Raw genomic sequence first — 19,021 nt, 5'->3', positions numbered from 1 at the left:
TGTTTTTTTTTTTTGAGATGGAGTCTTGCTCTGTTGTCCAGCCTGGAGTGTAGTGGCGTGATTTTGGCTCACTGCAACCTCTGCCCCTCGGGTTCAAGCGATTCTCCTTCCTCAGCCTTCCGAGTAGCTGGGATTACATGCGCCTGCCACCACACCCGGCTAATTTTTGTATTTTTAGTAGAGATGGGGTTTCACCATCTTGGCCAGGCTGGTCTTGAACTCCTGACCTCGTGATCCACCCGCCTTGGCCTCCCAAAGTGCTGAGATTACAGGCATGAGCCACCGTGCCTGGCCTGCTATGCAGAACTTTTAAAAGTCCCATTTGTCTATTTTTGTTTTTGTTGCCTGTGCTTTTGAGGTCTTAGTCATGAATTCTTTGCCTAGATCAATGTCTAGAAGAGTTTCCCCTAGTTTTTCTTCTAGTATTTTTATAGTTTCATGTACTACATTCAAGTCTTTAATCTATTTTGAATTGATTTTCACATGGTGAGAGATAAGGGTCCAGTTTCATTCTTCCGCATTTGGCAATCCAATTTTCTCAGCACCATTTGTTGAAAAGGGTGTCCGTTCTGCAGTGTATATTTTTGTTGACTTTGTCAAAGATCAGTTGGCTGTAGATATGTGTGTTCAAATCTTTGCTTGGCTTATTCATCTTTTGATTGTTGTATTGCCAGAGATCCCTTTATATATTTTGGATACCAGACGCTTGTCAAATATAATCTGAAAATATTTTCTCATTCTGTGAGTTTTTTTCTGTTTTCTTTTTATTTCTTTTCTTTTCCTTCTTTTTTCTTTTTTTTTTTCAAGGCAGAGCCTCTCTCTGTCACCCAGGCTGGAGTGAGATGGCATGATCTTGGCTCACGGCAACCTCCGCCTCTTGGGTTCAAGTGATGCTCCTGCCTCAGCCTCCCAAGTAGCTGGGATTACAGGTGTGCACCACCACTCCTAATTTTTGTATTTTTAGTAGAGACGGGGTTTCACCATGTTGGTCAGGATGTTCTTGAACTCCTGACTTGAAGTGATCTGCCCATCTCAGACTCCCAAAGTGCTGGGATTATAGGTGGGAGCCACCGCACCTGGCCTCTTTTCACTTTCTTAATAGTGTACATTGAGGCACAATAGTTTTTAATTTGATTTTAATTTAATTTTAAAATTTAATTTGAAATTTAATAATTAATTTTAAAACTTAATTTAAAATTTACTAATTAATTTTAAGGCTAGTTGCAGTGGCTCATGGCTGTAATCCCAGCACTTTGGGAGGCTGAGGTGGGCAGATCATGAGGTCAGGGGATCAAGACCATCCTGGCTAACATGGTGAAACCCCGTCTCTACTAAAAACACAAAAACTAACCGGGTGTTGTGGCACACGCCTGTAGTCCCAGCTACTCGGGAGGCTGAGGCAGGGGAATTGCTTGAACCCGGGAAGTGGAGGCTGCAGTGAGCTGAGACCATGCCACTGCACTCCAGCCTGGGTGACAGAGCGAGACTGTCTCAGAAACAAAACAAAAAAACCCAACTTAATTTAAAATTTAATAAGTAATTTTAAAATTTAATTTTAAATCAATGAAGTCCAATTTATTTATTCTTTAGTTGATTGTGTTTTTAATATATTTTAGGAAACGATTGTCCAATTTAAGGTCACAAAGATTAACATTTATTCTTTATTCTATAAATTTTTTAGTTTTCACTCTTACATTTAAGTCTTTTATCCATTTTAAGGTAATTTTTGTATGTAGTGTGAGGTAAAGGTACAAATCCATTCTTTTGTATGTGGATATACAATTGTCCTAGTGCCATTTTTTTTTTTTTTTTGAGATGGAGTCTCACTCTGTTGCCCAGACTGGAGTGCAGTGGCATGATCTTGGCTCACCGCAACCTCCACCTCCCAGGTCCAAGTGATTCTCCTGCCTCAGCATCCCAAGTAGCTGGGAGTACAGGTGCCCGCCACCATGCCTGGCTAATTTTTGTATTTTTAGTAGAGACGGGGTTTCACCATGTTAGCCAGACTGGTCTCCAACTCCTGACCTCAGGTGAGCTGCCTGCCTCGGCCTCCCAAAGTGCTGGGGTTACTTACAGGTGTGAGCCACAGCACCTGGTCTTCCCTAGTGCCATTTTTCGAAAAGACTGTTCTCTCTCCGTTGGATGATTTTGATACCGTTGTCAAAAAGCAATAGACTGTAAATGTATGAGTTCTGGACTCTCAGTTCTGTTCCATTGATCTATATGTCTATCCTTATGTGTGTCTGCATTACTGTATCTTTGTAGAAAATTTAGGAATTGAAACGTGTAAGTCCTCCAGCTTTGTTATTCTTTTTCAAGATTTTTGTGACTGTTCTGGATCATTTACATTTCCATATAAATTCTAGGATCAACTTGTCCATTTCTACAAAAAAGGCATTGAAGTGTTTTTTTTTTTTTTTTTTTTTTTTTTGAGATGGAGTTTTGTTCTGGTTCCCAGGATGGAGTGCAGTGGTACGATCTCAGCTCACTGCAACCTCTGCCTCCTGGGTTCAAGTCATTCTCCTGCCTCAGCCTCCCCAGTAGCTGGGATTACAGGCATGCACTGCCGCACCCAGCTGATTTTTGTATTTTTAGTAGAGATGGGGTTTCACCATGTTGCCCAGGCTGGTCTTGAACTCCTGACCTCAGGTGAGCCATCCGTCTTGGCCTCCCAAAGTGCTGGAATTACAGGCGTGAGCCCCTGCGCCCAGCTACCACTGAAAATTTTGATGAAGATTGCATTGAATCTGTAGATCAGCTTGGCAAGTACTGTGATCTTAATATTGTTTTCTGATTCATGAGCAGGGAATGTCACTTTCTTAGGTCTTCTTTAATATCCTTCAACAATGTTTTGTAGTCGTCAGTCTTGCACTTATTTGGCTAAATTTATTTCTAAGTATTTTATTCTCCCCTATTGCTGTTATAAATGAATTTTCCTTTTTGTTTTGTTTTTTGTGAGACAGGGTTTCACTTTGTCACCCAGGCTGGAGTGCAGTGGTGTGATCTTGACACACTGCAGCCTCAAACTCCTGGGCTCAAGGTATCCTCCCACTTCATCCTCCCTAGTAGCTGAGACTACAGATGTGCACCATCATACCTGGCTAAGTTTTAATTTTTTTTTGTAGAGACAGGGTCTCACGATGTTGTCCATGCTCGTTTTGAACTGGGCTCAAGTGATCTACCTGCCTTAGCCTCCTAATGTGCTGGGATTACAGGCGTGAGCCACTGCGCCCAGTCATAAATGGATTTTCTTAATTTAATTTTTGTTTATTGTCAGTGTGTAGAAATACAACTTGCTTTTTCTTGGTCAGTCTAGCTGAAAGTTTGCTCATTTTTGTAGACAACCCTTTTCTTTTCAAGGAACCAACTCTCGGTTTCATTGATTTTTTTTCTATTTGTCTAATCTCTTTAATTGATTTCTGCTCTAATCTTTATCATTGCCTTCTGTTTGCTTTGGGTTTCATTTGCTCTTCTTTTTCTAGTTTCTTAAGGTGGAAGATTGGATTATTAACTTAAATTTTTCTTCAAGTGTAGGCATTTATAGCCATAAATTTCCCTCTGAGCACTGATTTTTCTACATCCCATAAATTTTGATATGTCATGTTTTTATTTTCGTTTGTCTCAAATAATTTTCTAATTTTCCTGGAAATTCTTTTTTGACCCATTGGTCATTAAGAGTGTTTGTTTAATTTCCATATATTTTGAATTTTCCTAAATTTTCCATTACTGATTTCTAATTATATTCTGTTGTAGCTGAAGAACCTATTTTATGTTATTTCAGTCTTTTACAATTTATTGAGTCTTGTTTTCTTACCTGACATATAATCTATCCTGGAGAATGTTTGATGTGCACTTGAACTCTGTTGTTGCTCTGTTCCTTTCCTCCTTTTTTTGTTGTTATGGTATTGTGCTGTTGATGGGTGGAGTGTTCTATAGATGTTAGTTCTAGTTGGTTTACAGTACTGTTTAAGTTTTATATTTCCTTATTGATCTCATGTCTACTTGTTCCATTCATTATTAAAAGTGGGGTACTGTAGTCTGCAGCTATTCTTGTCAAAGAATTATTTCTTCTTTCAATTCTGTCAGTTTTTGCTTCATGTGTTTTGGGGCTCTGTTATTAGGTGCACATATATTTTTAGCTGTTACATCTTCTATCTTCTTCTTGACCTTTTATCATTATAAAATGTCCTTCTTTACCTCTAGCAAAAATTTTTGTCTTAAAGTCTGTTCTGCCTGCCATTATAACCACTGCAGCTCTTTGTTGGTTACTGTTTGTGTGGAATATCTTTTTCCACACGATCTTTTAAATCTTTTACATTTTCAATTTATTTGTGTCTTTATATCTAAAGTGTGTCTCTTGTAGACAGCTTATAGTTGGGCCATGTTTGAATGCATTCTGTCAATCTATGCCTTTTTATAAGGAGAGTTGAATCTATTTACATTTAATGTAATTACCAATAAGGAACGACTTAACTTCTGCCATTTTGCTATTTGTTTTTTATGTCTTATATCTTTTTTGTTCAATTCCTCCATTACTACTTTCTTTTGTGTTATTTTCTAGTGTACCATTTTGATTCCCTTCTCTTTTTAAAAACTATGTATTTTTGAGTTATTTTCTTAGTTGTTGCCTTGGGGGTTAAAATTAACATCTTAATTAAAAAATTCTGATTCAGGTTATAGTATATGGCAACTTTGCTCTTATATAGCTCTGTCCCTTTCCTCCTCCCCTTTCTTGTTAGTTATTGACATATAAATTACATCCTTACACATTGTGTGCCCATCAATAGATTTATGATTATTTAATTATGCAGTTTGCTTTTAGATCAGCTAGGAGAAAAAATAAGTTAAAAAAAACCCTATCTATACTGTCTTCTATATTTACCTATATAGTTATTTTGACCAGTGCTTTTTATTTCTTTATGTGAATTTGAATTACTGGGTTTACCCAATGGGAGGCAGTGAGTGGCAGATGACTGGAAGGTAGAAAAGGAGGAAGGACAGGATATGTATTCCTCCCATCTCCTCTTGTTTTGGCAGTAGCTGCAATTTACTACCTGCAGCTGCAGATCCCATTGGGAAGCCCCTGTTCCTGGCTACAGCCTTCTCTGCATTATAGTAACACTACTGCTTCTTGCCTTTTCAGGCTTACAAGTAGTAACAGCTTCCCATTTCTGCTAGTCCTTAGGTGCTTCACCATCCTTTGTTGTTTCCTTAATCTCACCCATACTTCTGCAATAGTTCCTTCATTAAATTCTCTTCTGTTACTCCAGGAGTGGGCTATATCATGACAAGATCTTAGCTGACTCAGCATGCTCCATGACCTTCTTGCTAAGGTCAAGTTCTTATACTCTCACATGTACTTCTCCTTTGCAGAGCTTACCACAGTCCCTAACTATACACTTATTTTAATGATCATTTGTTTAATGTCTATTTTTCTAACTAGATCATAAGTGCCTTGCACAGTCTTTTAATTTCTAGCACAGTGCCTGGTATATAGTAGGCATTTGATACATTTTTACTGAATGATAGCTAATATTTTTCTCTTATCTGTTTCATGGAATTCTGAGAGTCTGGGGGGTACAACAGGTATAAAAGGCTTTAAAAATTGAATCTCTCCCCATGTCTACAAAGCTGTAAGGTGTTATTCTGTGAGGATAACATGAGCGTGGGCATACTGAAAACCTGGATGGACTGTGTCAGTCACCACCATGTCATCTTGGGTCAGAATTTCCCCTTTGTGTTATTCAGCCTTTGTCAAGCCATGGTCCATAGCACCCTCTGGTGGTCCCTGAGTGACAGCATGAGGGGGCAGCTTCCAGCTTCTGTTCATTGTCACCCGTAGCCCCCAACCAAGACTCAATCATAGGACCACAGGTGGAGCTGGAAGCATCATCCAAAAACTTGTCATTTTACTGTGGAAAACAGGCCTAGTTGGAAGCAGCATTTGCACAAGATCTCACTGAGTTTTTTTGCAGAGCTGGGCCAGACAGTGCTCTTCCTACCATATCTAATACCTGATAGCATCAAAATGTTTTGGTAAGCAAGTACTCATGCCTGTTGGGTAAGCATCAGAAATGAGTTATAGCTGGGTGTGGTGGCTCATGCCTGTAATTTCAGCACTTTGGGAGGCTGAGGCAGGAGGACTGTTTGAGGCCAGGAGGTCAAGAACAATCTGGGTAACATAGCAAGACTCCATCTCTACAAAAAATAAAAAAAATTAGATGGGCATGGTGGTGTGTGTCTGTGGTACCAGCTACTAGGGAGGCTGAAGTGGGAGGATCACTTGAGCCCACAAGTTGAAGGCTGCAGTAAATGATGAGTGCCACTGCACTCCAGCCTGGGTGACAGAGGGAGACCCCATCATCAAAAAAAAAAAAAAAGTTATGCTTATTTCATATTGTCACTGCCCTCCTGAGATCCTCCGCTCCTGGGTGTGACCCTTTGTGGGCTGCCCCACGTAACTCTTCAAGCTAACCTCCTTCTGCTCCTCCAACACAGAAACTTCTACTTACCTCAGGGCCTTTGCACTAGCTGTTCCCTCTGCCTGGAACTCTGTTCCCTGAAATCATCTTGGTTCACCCTCCTTCATGTCTTTCAGCTCTCACCATTCTAGCTAACGTTGACCCCCACCCCAGTCTCTAATATATCATTGCTTTATACCCTTCATAGCCCTATTTGCATCTGAAATCATCTTAGTTGTTTTAGGTCTGCCTTTCACTCTAGAATGATGGCTGTTGGGAGTTTTTAGTACCCAGCAGAATGCCTGAGTCTGAAGTAGGTGGTCTACGTGAAGAATGATGAAAAGAAGAATGACACATGAGAAGGAAGAAGGCAGAGACCACTTTAGAGAAAGTCTGGAGGTTTACTCAACAACGTTCACAATCACAATTGTACATGGTAAATCAGTCTTTCACAAAGGCTTATTTTTCCAGGCAGGAGGAGAGGCTGGTGGTCTTGAGCTTTTGGCCTGGAATTCCAGTCTGAATTTTCAAATATTCCCTGCCTCCAACCCCTTTGGGATCCTAGTCTTCAAGCCAATAACAGAGCAGGAGTCTGACCCTGTTCTGTTGCCTGGCATGGCTGAATCAAAGCCATTCTGGAAGCAGATGTTAAGGTGAACTTGTCACTTGGTATGTAGGTCCGACTCCCATCCCAGAGGTGGCAGTGGGCCTTGGCTCAAGATCAAGTTTGAACTAAAATATTACTTGGATTTTTCACAAAGAGTGTCCGTTGAAAGCAATAAGGAATTCCAGAACAGTACTGCACTTCTTGTCCCTCTCTCACACTTACAAAGTTTCAGAAAACATTAAAAATGCATTACCTCCTAGGAATTACAAAAGATCACCCAACTGTACAAACTAGATATCGCTGAAGCAGAGAATCTGATTCCTCAGTTACTACTGTAAAGTGCTTTGCCACTCTTTTTGAGACTCCAGAGACTAGGAAAATGGAGATGCACAGAGAGACATAAGGAGCTGTTTTCCAAGACATCACCTGTTTCTTAAGGAAAAAAATTCAACTGGTGGGAAGTTTGAAAAGTGAATGTCATGTAGACTTTGGAAATCCATTTGCTACATCTTTATCAGAAACTGCTCTTTCTCTCCTGGACCGAATGTCACATCCTCTCGTCCGATTCCTCCTGTGGATGTACCCTGTTCTGCCTGAGCATTTTTTCCTAAAGGGAAGAATCAATAGTTTCTGACTGTTTTAACAGCTGAAAGCTCCAACTGGAGGCAGAAGATGGGATGGCTTTTCACACACGTGCGTGCAAGTTTAGCCACCTCCAAAGGCCTTGTTCTTAAAGCAACAGTGCTGTTTGCATTATGAAATGTTTCTGGAGTTCCCCTTTGGAAAGGCTGCTGGTGGGCCACATGGTCACGATACTTTCAAGTCACACCCTACTTTGTGACCTTATCCTCAGAGTAAAGGCTTTAGAGGAAAAGGGACCCCACAGTCTCACCCATTACCTGGCTGTCAGCATCTCTATATGCTCCTGGCTGAGTTTTATTGAGCATCAGCTGGGGATGTGAGCAGAAACCTGAATCCTTGAGACAGGTGGTTTTCAAAAAGGAAGCCATAACAATGAGTGGCTTAGTACTGGCAATTGATCAGTTGGTCCATGAAATGGAGCCAGTCAAGTTCTGTCCTTCCTTCCCCTCCCACATACTTTGTCAAGTCCCAGGACCTACTGATATGGGCTCAGCAATGACAAATGCCGGAGTGCTCAGAGGACACACCCATCCCTTTTCAGGGTGTGAACCCAGACTGGAAAGGAGAACCAAAGGATGGGAAAGGCAGGCCCGGGACGGCTTGCTGCTGCTCCTGCTTTCACAGGAATCCTGGTCATGCCAGGAACACTGCCGCCCACTTGGGGTGGGACTGTGTGGAAGTCTAGCTAGTGCTCGGCACCCCTTAACCCAATGGTGAGAAACAGGACAAACATGCTGGGGGTTCAGAGGGTGGACCGCAGGGATGGCCCCCAAACAGGTCCCAGGGAGGTAATGCAAGGCCTCCTCTCGGGGGCTGATGAAGTCTTCTAGGCCACAGACTAAACGCACTGCCCAGCCTTTAGTTTGGAGTGTGACTTGCACTGACTGAAATAAATCTGGCCTGTCACCCTTGGGGGACATCTCAGTCTCAGATCTTGCTCCAGACCCAACATCTCCTGCTTGAAATGAGACATTAAGAAACACACACTCATCCAGTAGGAACTGCAAACGCCACCAAAAATGTTCCCCTCCCCACAACCCTGCCCCTTTATGTTTGTCTAGCAAGGCACTAGGAAATGGTTCAAGTTTAGGGATTTGCTCTATATTTGCATTTTTCTTTTTAAAAGGCACAGTTTTTATTTTAACGACGCTGCATTGCTCTTTGATGATGAATCTCAATTCGACTCCTCAAACTGTCAACACTCTTGTTATCCTAGATTCTAGAAGGGGCCTCATCTTTTGACTTCTTTCTATAGAGGGCCACTTCTAAAGCTACAGCACTCATTTGGAAAAGGACACTGGGATCAACATGTAAGCGTTGCAGGCACAGGGGCCGCCTCTCTTGCAGACAGGTGGCCAAAGCAGGGCTTGTGCTGGGCCAGAAGTGGAAGTAATTCCTCGCCAGCTACACATTCAGCCTGACTGGTGGATGATTGGGAGTGTTTGTCCCTCCCTCCCCCAATAATTGATGGCCTTGAGATCTGCCAGCATCTCAAAGGCAGATTCGTGGCTCTGTTCCCAGACTTAGGTCTCAGTTATTTAATTGGTAAATGACACAATCAAGAGACTCAACACTAACTGGAATGCTGATTTCAAGTATTTCCTGGGCTAGCTGGTGGAAGCCATAGATTGTGGACTGTGATTTCCATTTCTGAATCAGTGGGTGGCAGGTTGGTTACAGAAATGCTTCCTATTAGTCTGGAGGCCCTCTAGGAGTCTGACATGTAATTAACAAAGCAAAAGGTAAACATGAAGGGCTGGCATGGAGCTGGGTGTATATCTGGCTGTGGGACATCGGGTTCTTTTCTCCACTGCAAATGAGACTACAGTTGTGATGATGGTGGGAGGTTCCAGGGGTGCAGGTCTTCACCAAGGACCATGTTGTACCACAGCCTCTGCTGAGCTGAGGGACACATGTCCCCCTGCTTCCCCAACACCACCAACTTTGGATTTCACAGATTGTCTCTAGGCTGGGGGCTGCCTTGACTGTGTTACACCTGGCTGGCTCCTTTAATCACAGCATTCTAGAAATCCATATTGGATGTGGAATACCAGAATCCTATGTAGCATCCTAGTTTGCAATCCAATTATAGAGTTCTTTAAAAATTCTGGAGTTCTGTATGAGAACTAGAACCATGATGAGGTCAGAGGCAGGCACTTTGCCCACAGTTGATCCTGGAGACTCTCCAGGATCTGTGAGGTGAGCACCTCGCAGCACCTCTGTTCCTCTTTTGAGGCCAGTAATTGCCTGGGGAAGAGAGACAGGGAAATGGAAGCATGGATCAGAGCAAATCAGCCAGCATTTCTAGTTTGGAGGTCTACCTGGCCTTTTCCGTGGGCTCAGGGCCATCTGAAACACTGCCCTGTAAAGCTGGTGCTGGGCTGTCCTTGTGCCTGGAGAGTGCTAAAATTGACATTTCAAATACCCAGAGAGCAGGGGGAGATATCCCGCATGTCCATAGCTGCAAAGAAATGTCTGGGGGGCTCCCTCTTCTGACTCCTCACCTGGCAGCTGATCAGCATTCAATACTGAACACTCTTAGGGCCCCAAGTATGGCCTTTGACCGGACCAAATCACCTGGGGTTGTGACAGAGAACAGAAGCTGGGCAGTAACTGCAATGTTCCCCCCAGGACGGCAGAAACTAAAAAGCCCCAAGAGGACTTCTTTCTCTTCTGCTGCAGGTGAGTGGCATTGATACTAAAAGCTGCCCCAAACAGGCAAATTTTACCTTTGTTTCTAAAGCACCATCATGTAGGAGAGCCATCTGAGGGCTGGGCAACCTTGCAGGACTCACTTTTGGGTGGCCTAGGCTACCTTGGTATTCTCCCACATAATGTTCAAGGGGACATAGTGACAAAGTTGAAAAGGCTCTGTTGCTTTTCCGTGATGTCAGCAGGGATTAAAGCAGTCTCTGCTCCCTGTGGGGCCTCTTGTGGGATATGCTCTTCACCCTACACCCACAACTCAGGGGCTCAAGGACCAGGCAGACCCCAGCCCCTGAATCAAGAGCCCTCTTCACCCTGAACCATTTGGCCAGCACCTTTTACACCTAGTGCCCACAGGGGCCCTGCCTCCCTTGAAAGAGGAAGGCTGCAGTGAGTGCCAGACCCTGGGGGGCCTGCCAAGGGGACATGAGGGCTCAGTTCCTATTGAATTTTTCCAAGACTGTTGAGTTGGTGTGTTCAAACAGCCACTGCTGGGTGAGAGAGGATGGGTTGCAGGTGTTCATGAAGATCCTATGGTCACTTTCACTGCAGTCCATGCAGCTGCCACTGACAGGGTGGTACAGGGTCTTGTCCTACAAAACATGGAGGTAATAAGCCAGACAGCACTGGAGACATGTGGCCAGTCAAACCACAGCAACAATACCAGCAATGAGAAAGTGAGGAAGTGACTGACTAGCTGTTCATACACCTGTTGGTTTTCCTCCTGAGCTCACAAGCCGGATGCTGCCCAGCCTCCCTTGCAGCTGGTATTGCCGTGGGACTGGGTTCTGCCCGCTGGGATGTGGCCAGAAGTGATGCACGCAGCTTCCAGGCCTGGGACCTAGACACTGCCCACGTCCTGTCAAACCTCACTGGTCCTTATCGTGTGTGTGTGTGTGTGTGTGTGTATGTGCTTTTCTTTTATCTTTTTTTTATTTTTTTAATTTTCTTGAGACAGGTTCTCACTCTATCACCCAGGCTGGAGTGTAGTGGCACAATCTTGGCTCACTGCAACCTCTGCCTCTCAGGTTCAAGTGCTTCTCCTGCCTCGGCCTCCCGAGTAGCTGGGAGTACAGGCATGAGCCACCATGCCTGGCTGATTTTTGTATAGAGACGGGGTTTCACCATGTTGGCCAGGCTAGTCTCGAACTCCTGACCTCAGGTGATCCACCCACCTCAGCCTCCCAAAGTGCTGGGATTACAGGCATGAGCCACTGTGCCCGGCTGCACTTTTCTTTTTAAATGGAATCAGTTGCCAACATTTAAGACTTGAGGATTTCACAGTGAAGTCTAGATTTCTGACTACTCTTGAATGACTACAAAATCCGGCATGGTAGGTTTGTGGCACAAATGAATAAGTGGATGGGCTCTGTTGAAAGAAGGGGTGAAGCACTGTATTGCCTTAAAAAAAAATTAAGCAGGTGCCCTGCTCCCCGCGCATCCCATCTTACTTTGCGGTATTTCCACAGCTGGTTGCCCTTCATGCTGTGGCAGTCATAGAGCGTGACAGGGCTGGTGTGGGAAATGGCATCAAAGCAGAACTTCTTGGTGTGCTGGGGGTCTCCAGGCCGGATGTCCTCTCTCCAGGTGAAGGTGAATACCTGTGCACAGGGGCATCATAAATAGGGATAGCAAAGCCAAGGACTTTCTTTTTTTCTCCATTTTTTTAAATTATGGAAAAATTTAAACTCAGAGGTCCAAATAATAATATATTAACCTGTTCTAACCACCTAGCTTTAAAAGTTACTAACTTGGCCGGGTGCGGTGGCTCACCCAGCAGTTTGGGAGGCCAAGGTGGGTGGATCACTTTGAGGCCAGGAGCTTGAGAACAGGCTGGCTAACGTGGTGAAACCCCGTCTCTACTAAAAATACAAAAATTAGCTGGGTGTGGTGGCGTATGCCTGTAATTCCACCTACTCGGGAGGCTGAGGCAATGAGAATCACTTGAGCCCAGGAGGCAGACGTTGCAGTGAGCCGAGATTGCACCACTGCCCTCCAGCATGGGGGACAGAGTGAGACTCTGTCTCAAAAAAAAAATAAGTTACCAACTCAAGGCCAATGTTGTTGCAGCTCTACTTCCACCCCTATCCTTACCCTCACAGTATTTTGAAGCAAATCTCAGCTATCATATCATGTCAGGTATAAACACTTCAGTAAGTGCCATTATAACATCTAAAAGTAGTTACTACAAGGTCCAAAATGTCATCAAATATCCACAGTTCAAGTGTTCTTGGGATTCTTTTGTTTGTTTGTTTTTTGAGACGGAGCTTCACTCTTGTTGTCCATGCTGGAGTGCAATGGTGCAATCTTGGCTCACTGCAACCTCCACCTCCTGGGTTCAACCAATTCTCCTGCCTCAGCTTCCCAAGTAGCTGGGATTACAGGTGTGTGCCACCACGCCTGGCTAATTTTGTAGTTTTAGTAGAGAAGGGGTTTCACCACGTTGGTCAGGCTGGTCTTGGACTCCTAACCTCAGGTGATCTGCCAACCTTGGCCTCCCAAACTGCTGGGATTACAGGCGTGAGCCACCGTGCCGGCTCAGGATTCTTATCAATTTCTTTTCACAGTTAGTCTGAGTCAAGATCCATTTGGTTGATAACCTTTGTTTCTTTTCAGTAGCTTTACTGAATAATAACTGGCATACAATAAACTGCACACATTTAAAGTGTACAATTTGATACATCTTGACATACGTTTACACCGAGAAACCATCATCATAATCAAGGTAATGAACATACCATCACCCTGCATAAGTGTCCTCATGCTCCTCTGTAATCTCCTCCTCCTGTCCCCACCAACCCCCATGTCCTTAGGTCAGCCACTGATCTGCTTTCTGTTTCTAGAGATTAGTTTGCAATTTCTAGAATTTTCTATAAAGGAATCATACAGTATGTATTCTCTTTTGTGTCATTTCTTTCACTCAACATAATTTTGTTGAGAATCATCTATGTCCTAACAGCATTTATCAATAATTCATTGCTTGTTATTGCTGAATTTGCACTCCAGTTCCTTGTTACAGGACATCTTGGTGGTTTCCAGTTTTTGGCTATTACAAATAAAGCTGCTATGAACATTTGTGTACAAGTCTTTGTATGGACACATGTTTTCTTTCTCTTGGATAAATACCTAGGAGTGGGATGACTGGTTCAATGGTCAACTTTCTAAGAAACTGCCACAGTTTCCCAAAGTGGCTCTGCCATTTACACTGCCACCAGCAGCATACAGGTCCAGTTCATCCACATCTTTGCCAATCTTCAGTGTGGTCAGTCTTTTTAATAGGTGTGTGCTGGAATTTCCTTGTAATTGCAATTTCTATTTCTCTATTAACTAATGAAATTCAGCATTTTAAATATGTTTATTTGCCATTCATATACTTTTTTTGGTAAAGTATCTGCCCGCTTTAAAATTAAAAAAAATTATTGACTTTTGAGAGTTTGAGAGGATACAAGTCATTTCATTTATATATTCTAGATACAAGTCCTTTATCAGATATATGCTTTACAAACATTTTCTTCCCATCTGTGGATTGCTTTTTATTCATTTTGAATTAGTCCAGTTTTTCAATTTTTTCTTTTATGGATTGTGTTTTTGTTGTTGTATCTAAAATATAATTGTTTATCCCAATGTCACTCCACCCAGGCTGCAGTGCATGGCACAATCACTGTAACCTCGAACACCTGGCTTCAAGCAAGCCTCCCCTAAGCTTCCCACACTGTTGGGATTGCAGGCATGAGCCCACTATTGTCTGAGCAGTGGCTCTTCCTGCAGGCTGGCTTACCCTCTGCATCCCACCCATCCTGCAGGTGAGGCTGACCATGCCCCTAGGCTCCAAGAGTCAAGGTAATGAACATACCCATCACCTCTCAAAAGTGACGGCTCTGTCCTCATCAATATGAGGACTTCCTCACCTCCTGCATAATCAGCTCAGGGACACAATTCATGGGAGCCCCAGGGCTTTTCCAGAACCCTTGGAAGGGGCATGCCTATCCATGGGGCTGCTGATGGCCACATCTGCTACTATATAGGAAAGGCCAGGTTGAGAATGAGGCCCGCAGAGAGGGAAGCACTGTCTTGAGAGATCCAGCAACATCATCAAGGCTTTTCAGGGACATGAGACAATAACGCACTTTTTGTTGAAGGCCATTTGGGCTGAGTGTCCATCATTTGTAACCAAAATGGTCCAGACTGATGGTTTTATTGCAATGTGAAGGAATCCCCTTTCCACGGTGTTCAGGAAGATCTTAAAACTCATCCCCGGGGCTGACTCTTGTCATTCATCACTGACCCATGCCTCTCCCTCCCAGCTGGCCGTGTCAGCACCCCAGGCTGCAGATGTTTCAGAGAACCTGGCTGCCAGTCCCTGAGGGGCGGCCCTTACCTGCACGTTGTTCCAGGCAGCCTCCCCACGGCCCCGGACGCAGCCCTCTAGCCTTAGTGGGGAGCCCAAGGCCCCGTGCTTTGTGTCTGCACACAGCCCTGTGCCCACATTTCGGATCTGAAAGGGAAAGAGGGAAGAAGTGGACCACTGAGGTGCCTTAAGGTGCCCACTGGGTCCCTGCCAGGTGAAAGGGGAAACCAAGGGGGAGACATTAGCTGGATTAACCTTCAAATCGTCTTGATAAAGCTTGCCCTGGGCTGTTGGAAGTACCTTGAGCCTCTCAATGAAGGAAGACTCAGTCCACAGAATGTAATCCTTAAAGCACTGCTGTGTTTAGAGTATGCAGAGTCCTGGGTTGGTGGTGGGGGAGTGGAGGTGAGGAGTTGGTAAAGGGCTCCCTGGCCCTACTCCTGGAGAAACTGAACCGACAGGTCCAGGAACCAGATTTTACCCCCATTCCAGGTGACTCAGGTGCAGGTGGTCCAGGGACCATACCTTGAAAGCGCCTAGAAAAGGACATGAAACCTTTGCTGTATGTCATGGACTGTCTCTGTCCCTTAGGACAGGTGAATGGCAAGAGGTGGCAGGAGGCCCCCTCACCCCCTGCTGAGATCCAAAGAACAATAGTTGCCTCTTCCCCTTCAACCATGAAGACGGGTGTGGTGGGAAGAGCACTGGGCTAGGAGTCTGAAGCCCTAGGCTGCTCACTTGCTTAGCCAACAAATACCGATTGGGCACTTACTGTGGGCAGGCCGTTGTGCTAGGTGCATAGCGTCACATCATATAGTTCCAACCTTACAGATATCCATCCTACTTTATCTGAGGGATAGGGGGCTGTGGTGGCTATGAAAATGCACCACCCAATTTCCTGTTGCAGAGAGTCTCATTGCACCCAGATCCTGTATTCTGAATCCACCACTGTGTCCACCCATGGATGGATCCCAGCCAATGGGTGAGGCAGACCCACTCTTGCGAGATGTTGAACTCCTCTGGCTGGTGATTTGGCTTGAGGACTCTTCATCAACCTGGCCAAAGCTTCCTTACAGCTTTACTGCAGTCTGGACTCTTCCTATCCCGGCTCTCCTTCCTTCCCTCACCCCTTCACAGATGTAAGACCACTGTTGTGGTCTCATGGCTCTCCTAGTCTCCCCAGGTGTCTTCATTTTTCCTCTCAAGTGTTTTAACCATAAATCTCTTGCGTGTCTAATCCCACTGTGGCATCTGCTTCTTGGAGGACTTGAACTAACACAAGTGAGGAAGCCAACAAACTAGTAAAGAGCCAAAGAGCCTCATGAGGGAAGTCCACACAGCAGTGCTCCTGCAAACTGGAGGTGATGTTGGGGTAGGCTAGCCAGGCAGCTGAGCCAGGCAAGGGCTCTGTGACTGCTGTGTGAATTTGAGCAAATCACACCTGGTGTTCCTGCCAGCCCACCATGCCTCTCCCCTTCCTCTGGTAACACCACCCTGACTTTCCATGGGGCTACTGCTCCTCACGCGCCCTGTGGCCAGCCGTAGTGTCCATCCTACCCTTGCTTTTCATCTTCCCCGATGGCCCCAGTGATGGGTGCAGGATCCAAGAATAAGACTTGATTCCTGCACCTTTACTGGTATACTGGGAAAGAGGCATATACTTTCTGCTGGGTTGGCCAAGCAGTAGGGGTTGGTCAGCCTGAAGCTTCTGGAAGCCATTTTGATACCTTCAGCATGAGGCCAACACAAAAGGAACATGAATTCAGCAGGAGAAGAAGAGACTGACATCATTTGAAGCCCTGGATCCAGGTTGTCTTAAGCCATAGCTACCCCAGGCTCATATGTGAGTCAAACACAATATATTCCCCCCATTTTTTTTTACTTTAAATTGGTCTTCTGAAAGAGCCCCAACTCTTATGCTCCCCTTTTCCAAGCTCCAACCTATCCATCAATGAATGGGTAGGTCCTCTCAGCTCAGAGACCCAGGATCCCATGGTGGCATGCTCGTCTGCTTGCAAAGACTGGTCTGCCTTGGCCAGCATGGGCCTCACGGGCCGCACCATGCGCAGTTCACAGGCCCCCATGCTCAGGAGGGCCTGGCTTGATTTAAAGCTCTGCTGCCACTGTCTTGAAATTCTGAATAATTTTATCTTTGAACTGTTTTGTAAGTGAAATCTGATGGGACAGTGGAGCATGTGCATGAGCAGAGAAGCATGCTGTTCCTCTCTGCCCTGTCTGCATGCAGCATGTGCGAAGACACTGAATAAATAGGGGCGCTGGGGGTCCCAGAGGCCCTGCTTTCCCTTCAAACCGGAACTCGCTCTGGGTGTGCTAAGAAGGGCAACAGCATCCTAAGAAGCAGGAACGACCAACAAGTCCTGTCATGTTCTTTCTTACTTGCGTTACTGCCCCGTGTTAGCCAAGAACTTATGAAGGAAAGGGAAAGATAGGGCAACCCTTAGTTCCTTTTCTTTTTCGAGGCAGGGTCTTGCTCTGTCACCAGGCTGGAGTGCAGTGGCACGAGCACAGCTCACTGGAACCTCGACCTCCTGGGCTCAAGCAGTTCTCCTGCCTCAGCCTCCCAAGTTGCTGCAACTACAGGCACGTACCATCACGCCTGGCTAATTTTTTTTTTTTTTTTTTTTTTTTGTAGAGACAGGGTCTTCCTATGTTTCCCATAGGAAAATGTTGTCAAACTCCTGAGCTCAAGTCGTCCTCCTGCTTTGGCCTCCCAAAGTGCTAGGATTACAGGCCTGAGCCACTGTGCCTGGCTCCTTAGTTCCTTTGCCTTCCAGCCCTTTCTTACTCATCAGTAAATGGAAGGTAGAGAGTGTTGGAAGAATATGCACATTATCAAGAAGTGAAGTAAAAAGCTGAGTTTGTTGTGTGCCATGTTTAGATTGTTCTGGTGAGAAATACTTATGCATGCAGCAGGTGGGAAATACAGATCATGTCATTTCACCCATTCTGAACATGAGTTACATGCTGTTAATCTGCATTTTAAATTGTCACTGCATAATATAAAGATGAAAGGTAAAATTCATGCTAATAACTTACAGTTTTAATTTTTCTACACTGAGAACACTAACTAACAAGTAAAAATACACCATGACAAGGCTAGAGAGAGACCAGGAAAGAAAGGAAACAATTTTATATTCATGCCTTTCCTCCCTACACTGACTTTCTACCTTTTGAACATGGGATCTGCATTTGCATTTTGCACACCCATTAAATTATGGAGCCAGCCCTGCCCTCCAGACTCACCTCCCCCCAAGCTGCAGCCGGGGGCTCCACGGGTGGGTAGAATTTGGGCAGGTCCCAGGCTATCTTCGTCATAAACCACTTGAAACTCTTGCAGTTAAGGGAGCTGCGGAGCTTTTTCTGGACTGCGACATCCCCAGCGGAGAGGTGGCGGTATTCAGGCCGGCGCTGGTAAATGTACTCTGCGTACTCATCCATCCACACTTCGGCCACCCGCTTAAGGTTCTATGGGACAAGAAGCAGTGGAGGGGTCAGTCTTTCCAAGAAGCCAAAGCCAGGCAGTGGGGTGAAAAGGGTCCTGGCAGGTCGAGGTCAACCCTTCTTATTTTATGTTGCATCAAAAATCCCAGCCCCACCGTGAGTTTAGGCCTTCTGTGTTTCTATTTATCATTATGCATGTTTTAAGGGCTTCACAGCTTATAGTTGGCCCATAGGCTGCTGTTGTTTTGCCTGCCCATCTTCCATCCCATCTTCTTCTAGCGATAGCCCCCACTGATTTTCCTCTGGGGAGCCACCCTGTCTCCCTGTCAGCTCATGTGGCAGGAGGAAAGGCATGGACCCAGCCTGGCTAATGTGAATACAGGCGCCCCCGGTGCAGGGGCTGGTCAAACAGCAGACCCATTCCCTAAGCCCCACCAATCACAACCAACAGGCATCAGCCTTGGGATTTTTGCAGGAACTATTGGAAGAATCGTTCTGTTTCTGCTTGGATTGCTGGGTAAGACAGGATGCCAGCCAGAGCTGCTGGGCCATATGGCCTCCAAGGAGAGACAAGGAGAGCCTGTCCAAGGATGAAATCAACCCAGAATGAAGCAGAGCGGAGGGCTGGATCCAGGAATGCATTCCGCCTTTTAACACCAGAATCCAGCCATGTCTGAAGCTAGAGCTACCTTGGACTTTCCAGTTACAGAAGCCTGTATATTCTTTCTTCGCTAAGCCAATTTGATTTGGCTTTTTGCCATTTTCAACTGAGAGTTTTGACCAAGTTATGTGATA

The 19,021-nt window shown here is 45.0% G+C and overlaps 1 protein-coding gene across 3 annotated transcripts in view; it reads right to left on the bottom strand.

Annotated features, from left to right (window-relative positions):
- Positions 1 to 6,842: 6,842 nt before the first annotated feature.
- Positions 6,843 to 19,021, bottom strand: part of GALNT10 (polypeptide N-acetylgalactosaminyltransferase 10) — a 231,330-nt gene continuing 219,151 nt past the window's right edge. For 2 of the 3 annotated variants that reach the window (XM_034960842.3, XM_063604275.1), the window contains exons 9-12: positions 18,029 to 18,250; positions 14,795 to 14,911; positions 11,868 to 12,017; positions 6,843 to 11,009 (exon numbers count right to left, since the gene is read on the bottom strand). In XM_034960842.3, the coding sequence (XP_034816733.1) occupies positions 10,851 to 11,009; positions 11,868 to 12,017; positions 14,795 to 14,911; positions 18,029 to 18,250 (648 nt within the window). In that variant the 3' untranslated portion in view covers positions 6,843 to 10,850. The remainder of the gene's footprint in view (positions 11,010 to 11,867; positions 12,018 to 14,794; positions 14,912 to 18,028; positions 18,251 to 19,021) is intronic. The other variant, XM_063604274.1, reaches the window with a different exon arrangement.

This window comes from Pan paniscus, chromosome 4 (assembly GCF_029289425.2).
Source record: "Pan paniscus chromosome 4, NHGRI_mPanPan1-v2.0_pri, whole genome shotgun sequence".
Lineage (NCBI taxonomy): Eukaryota > Metazoa > Chordata > Mammalia > Primates > Hominidae > Pan > Pan paniscus.
The sequence above is the reverse complement of the archived record's forward strand: the minus strand, read 5'-3'. Positions and strand labels throughout refer to the sequence as shown.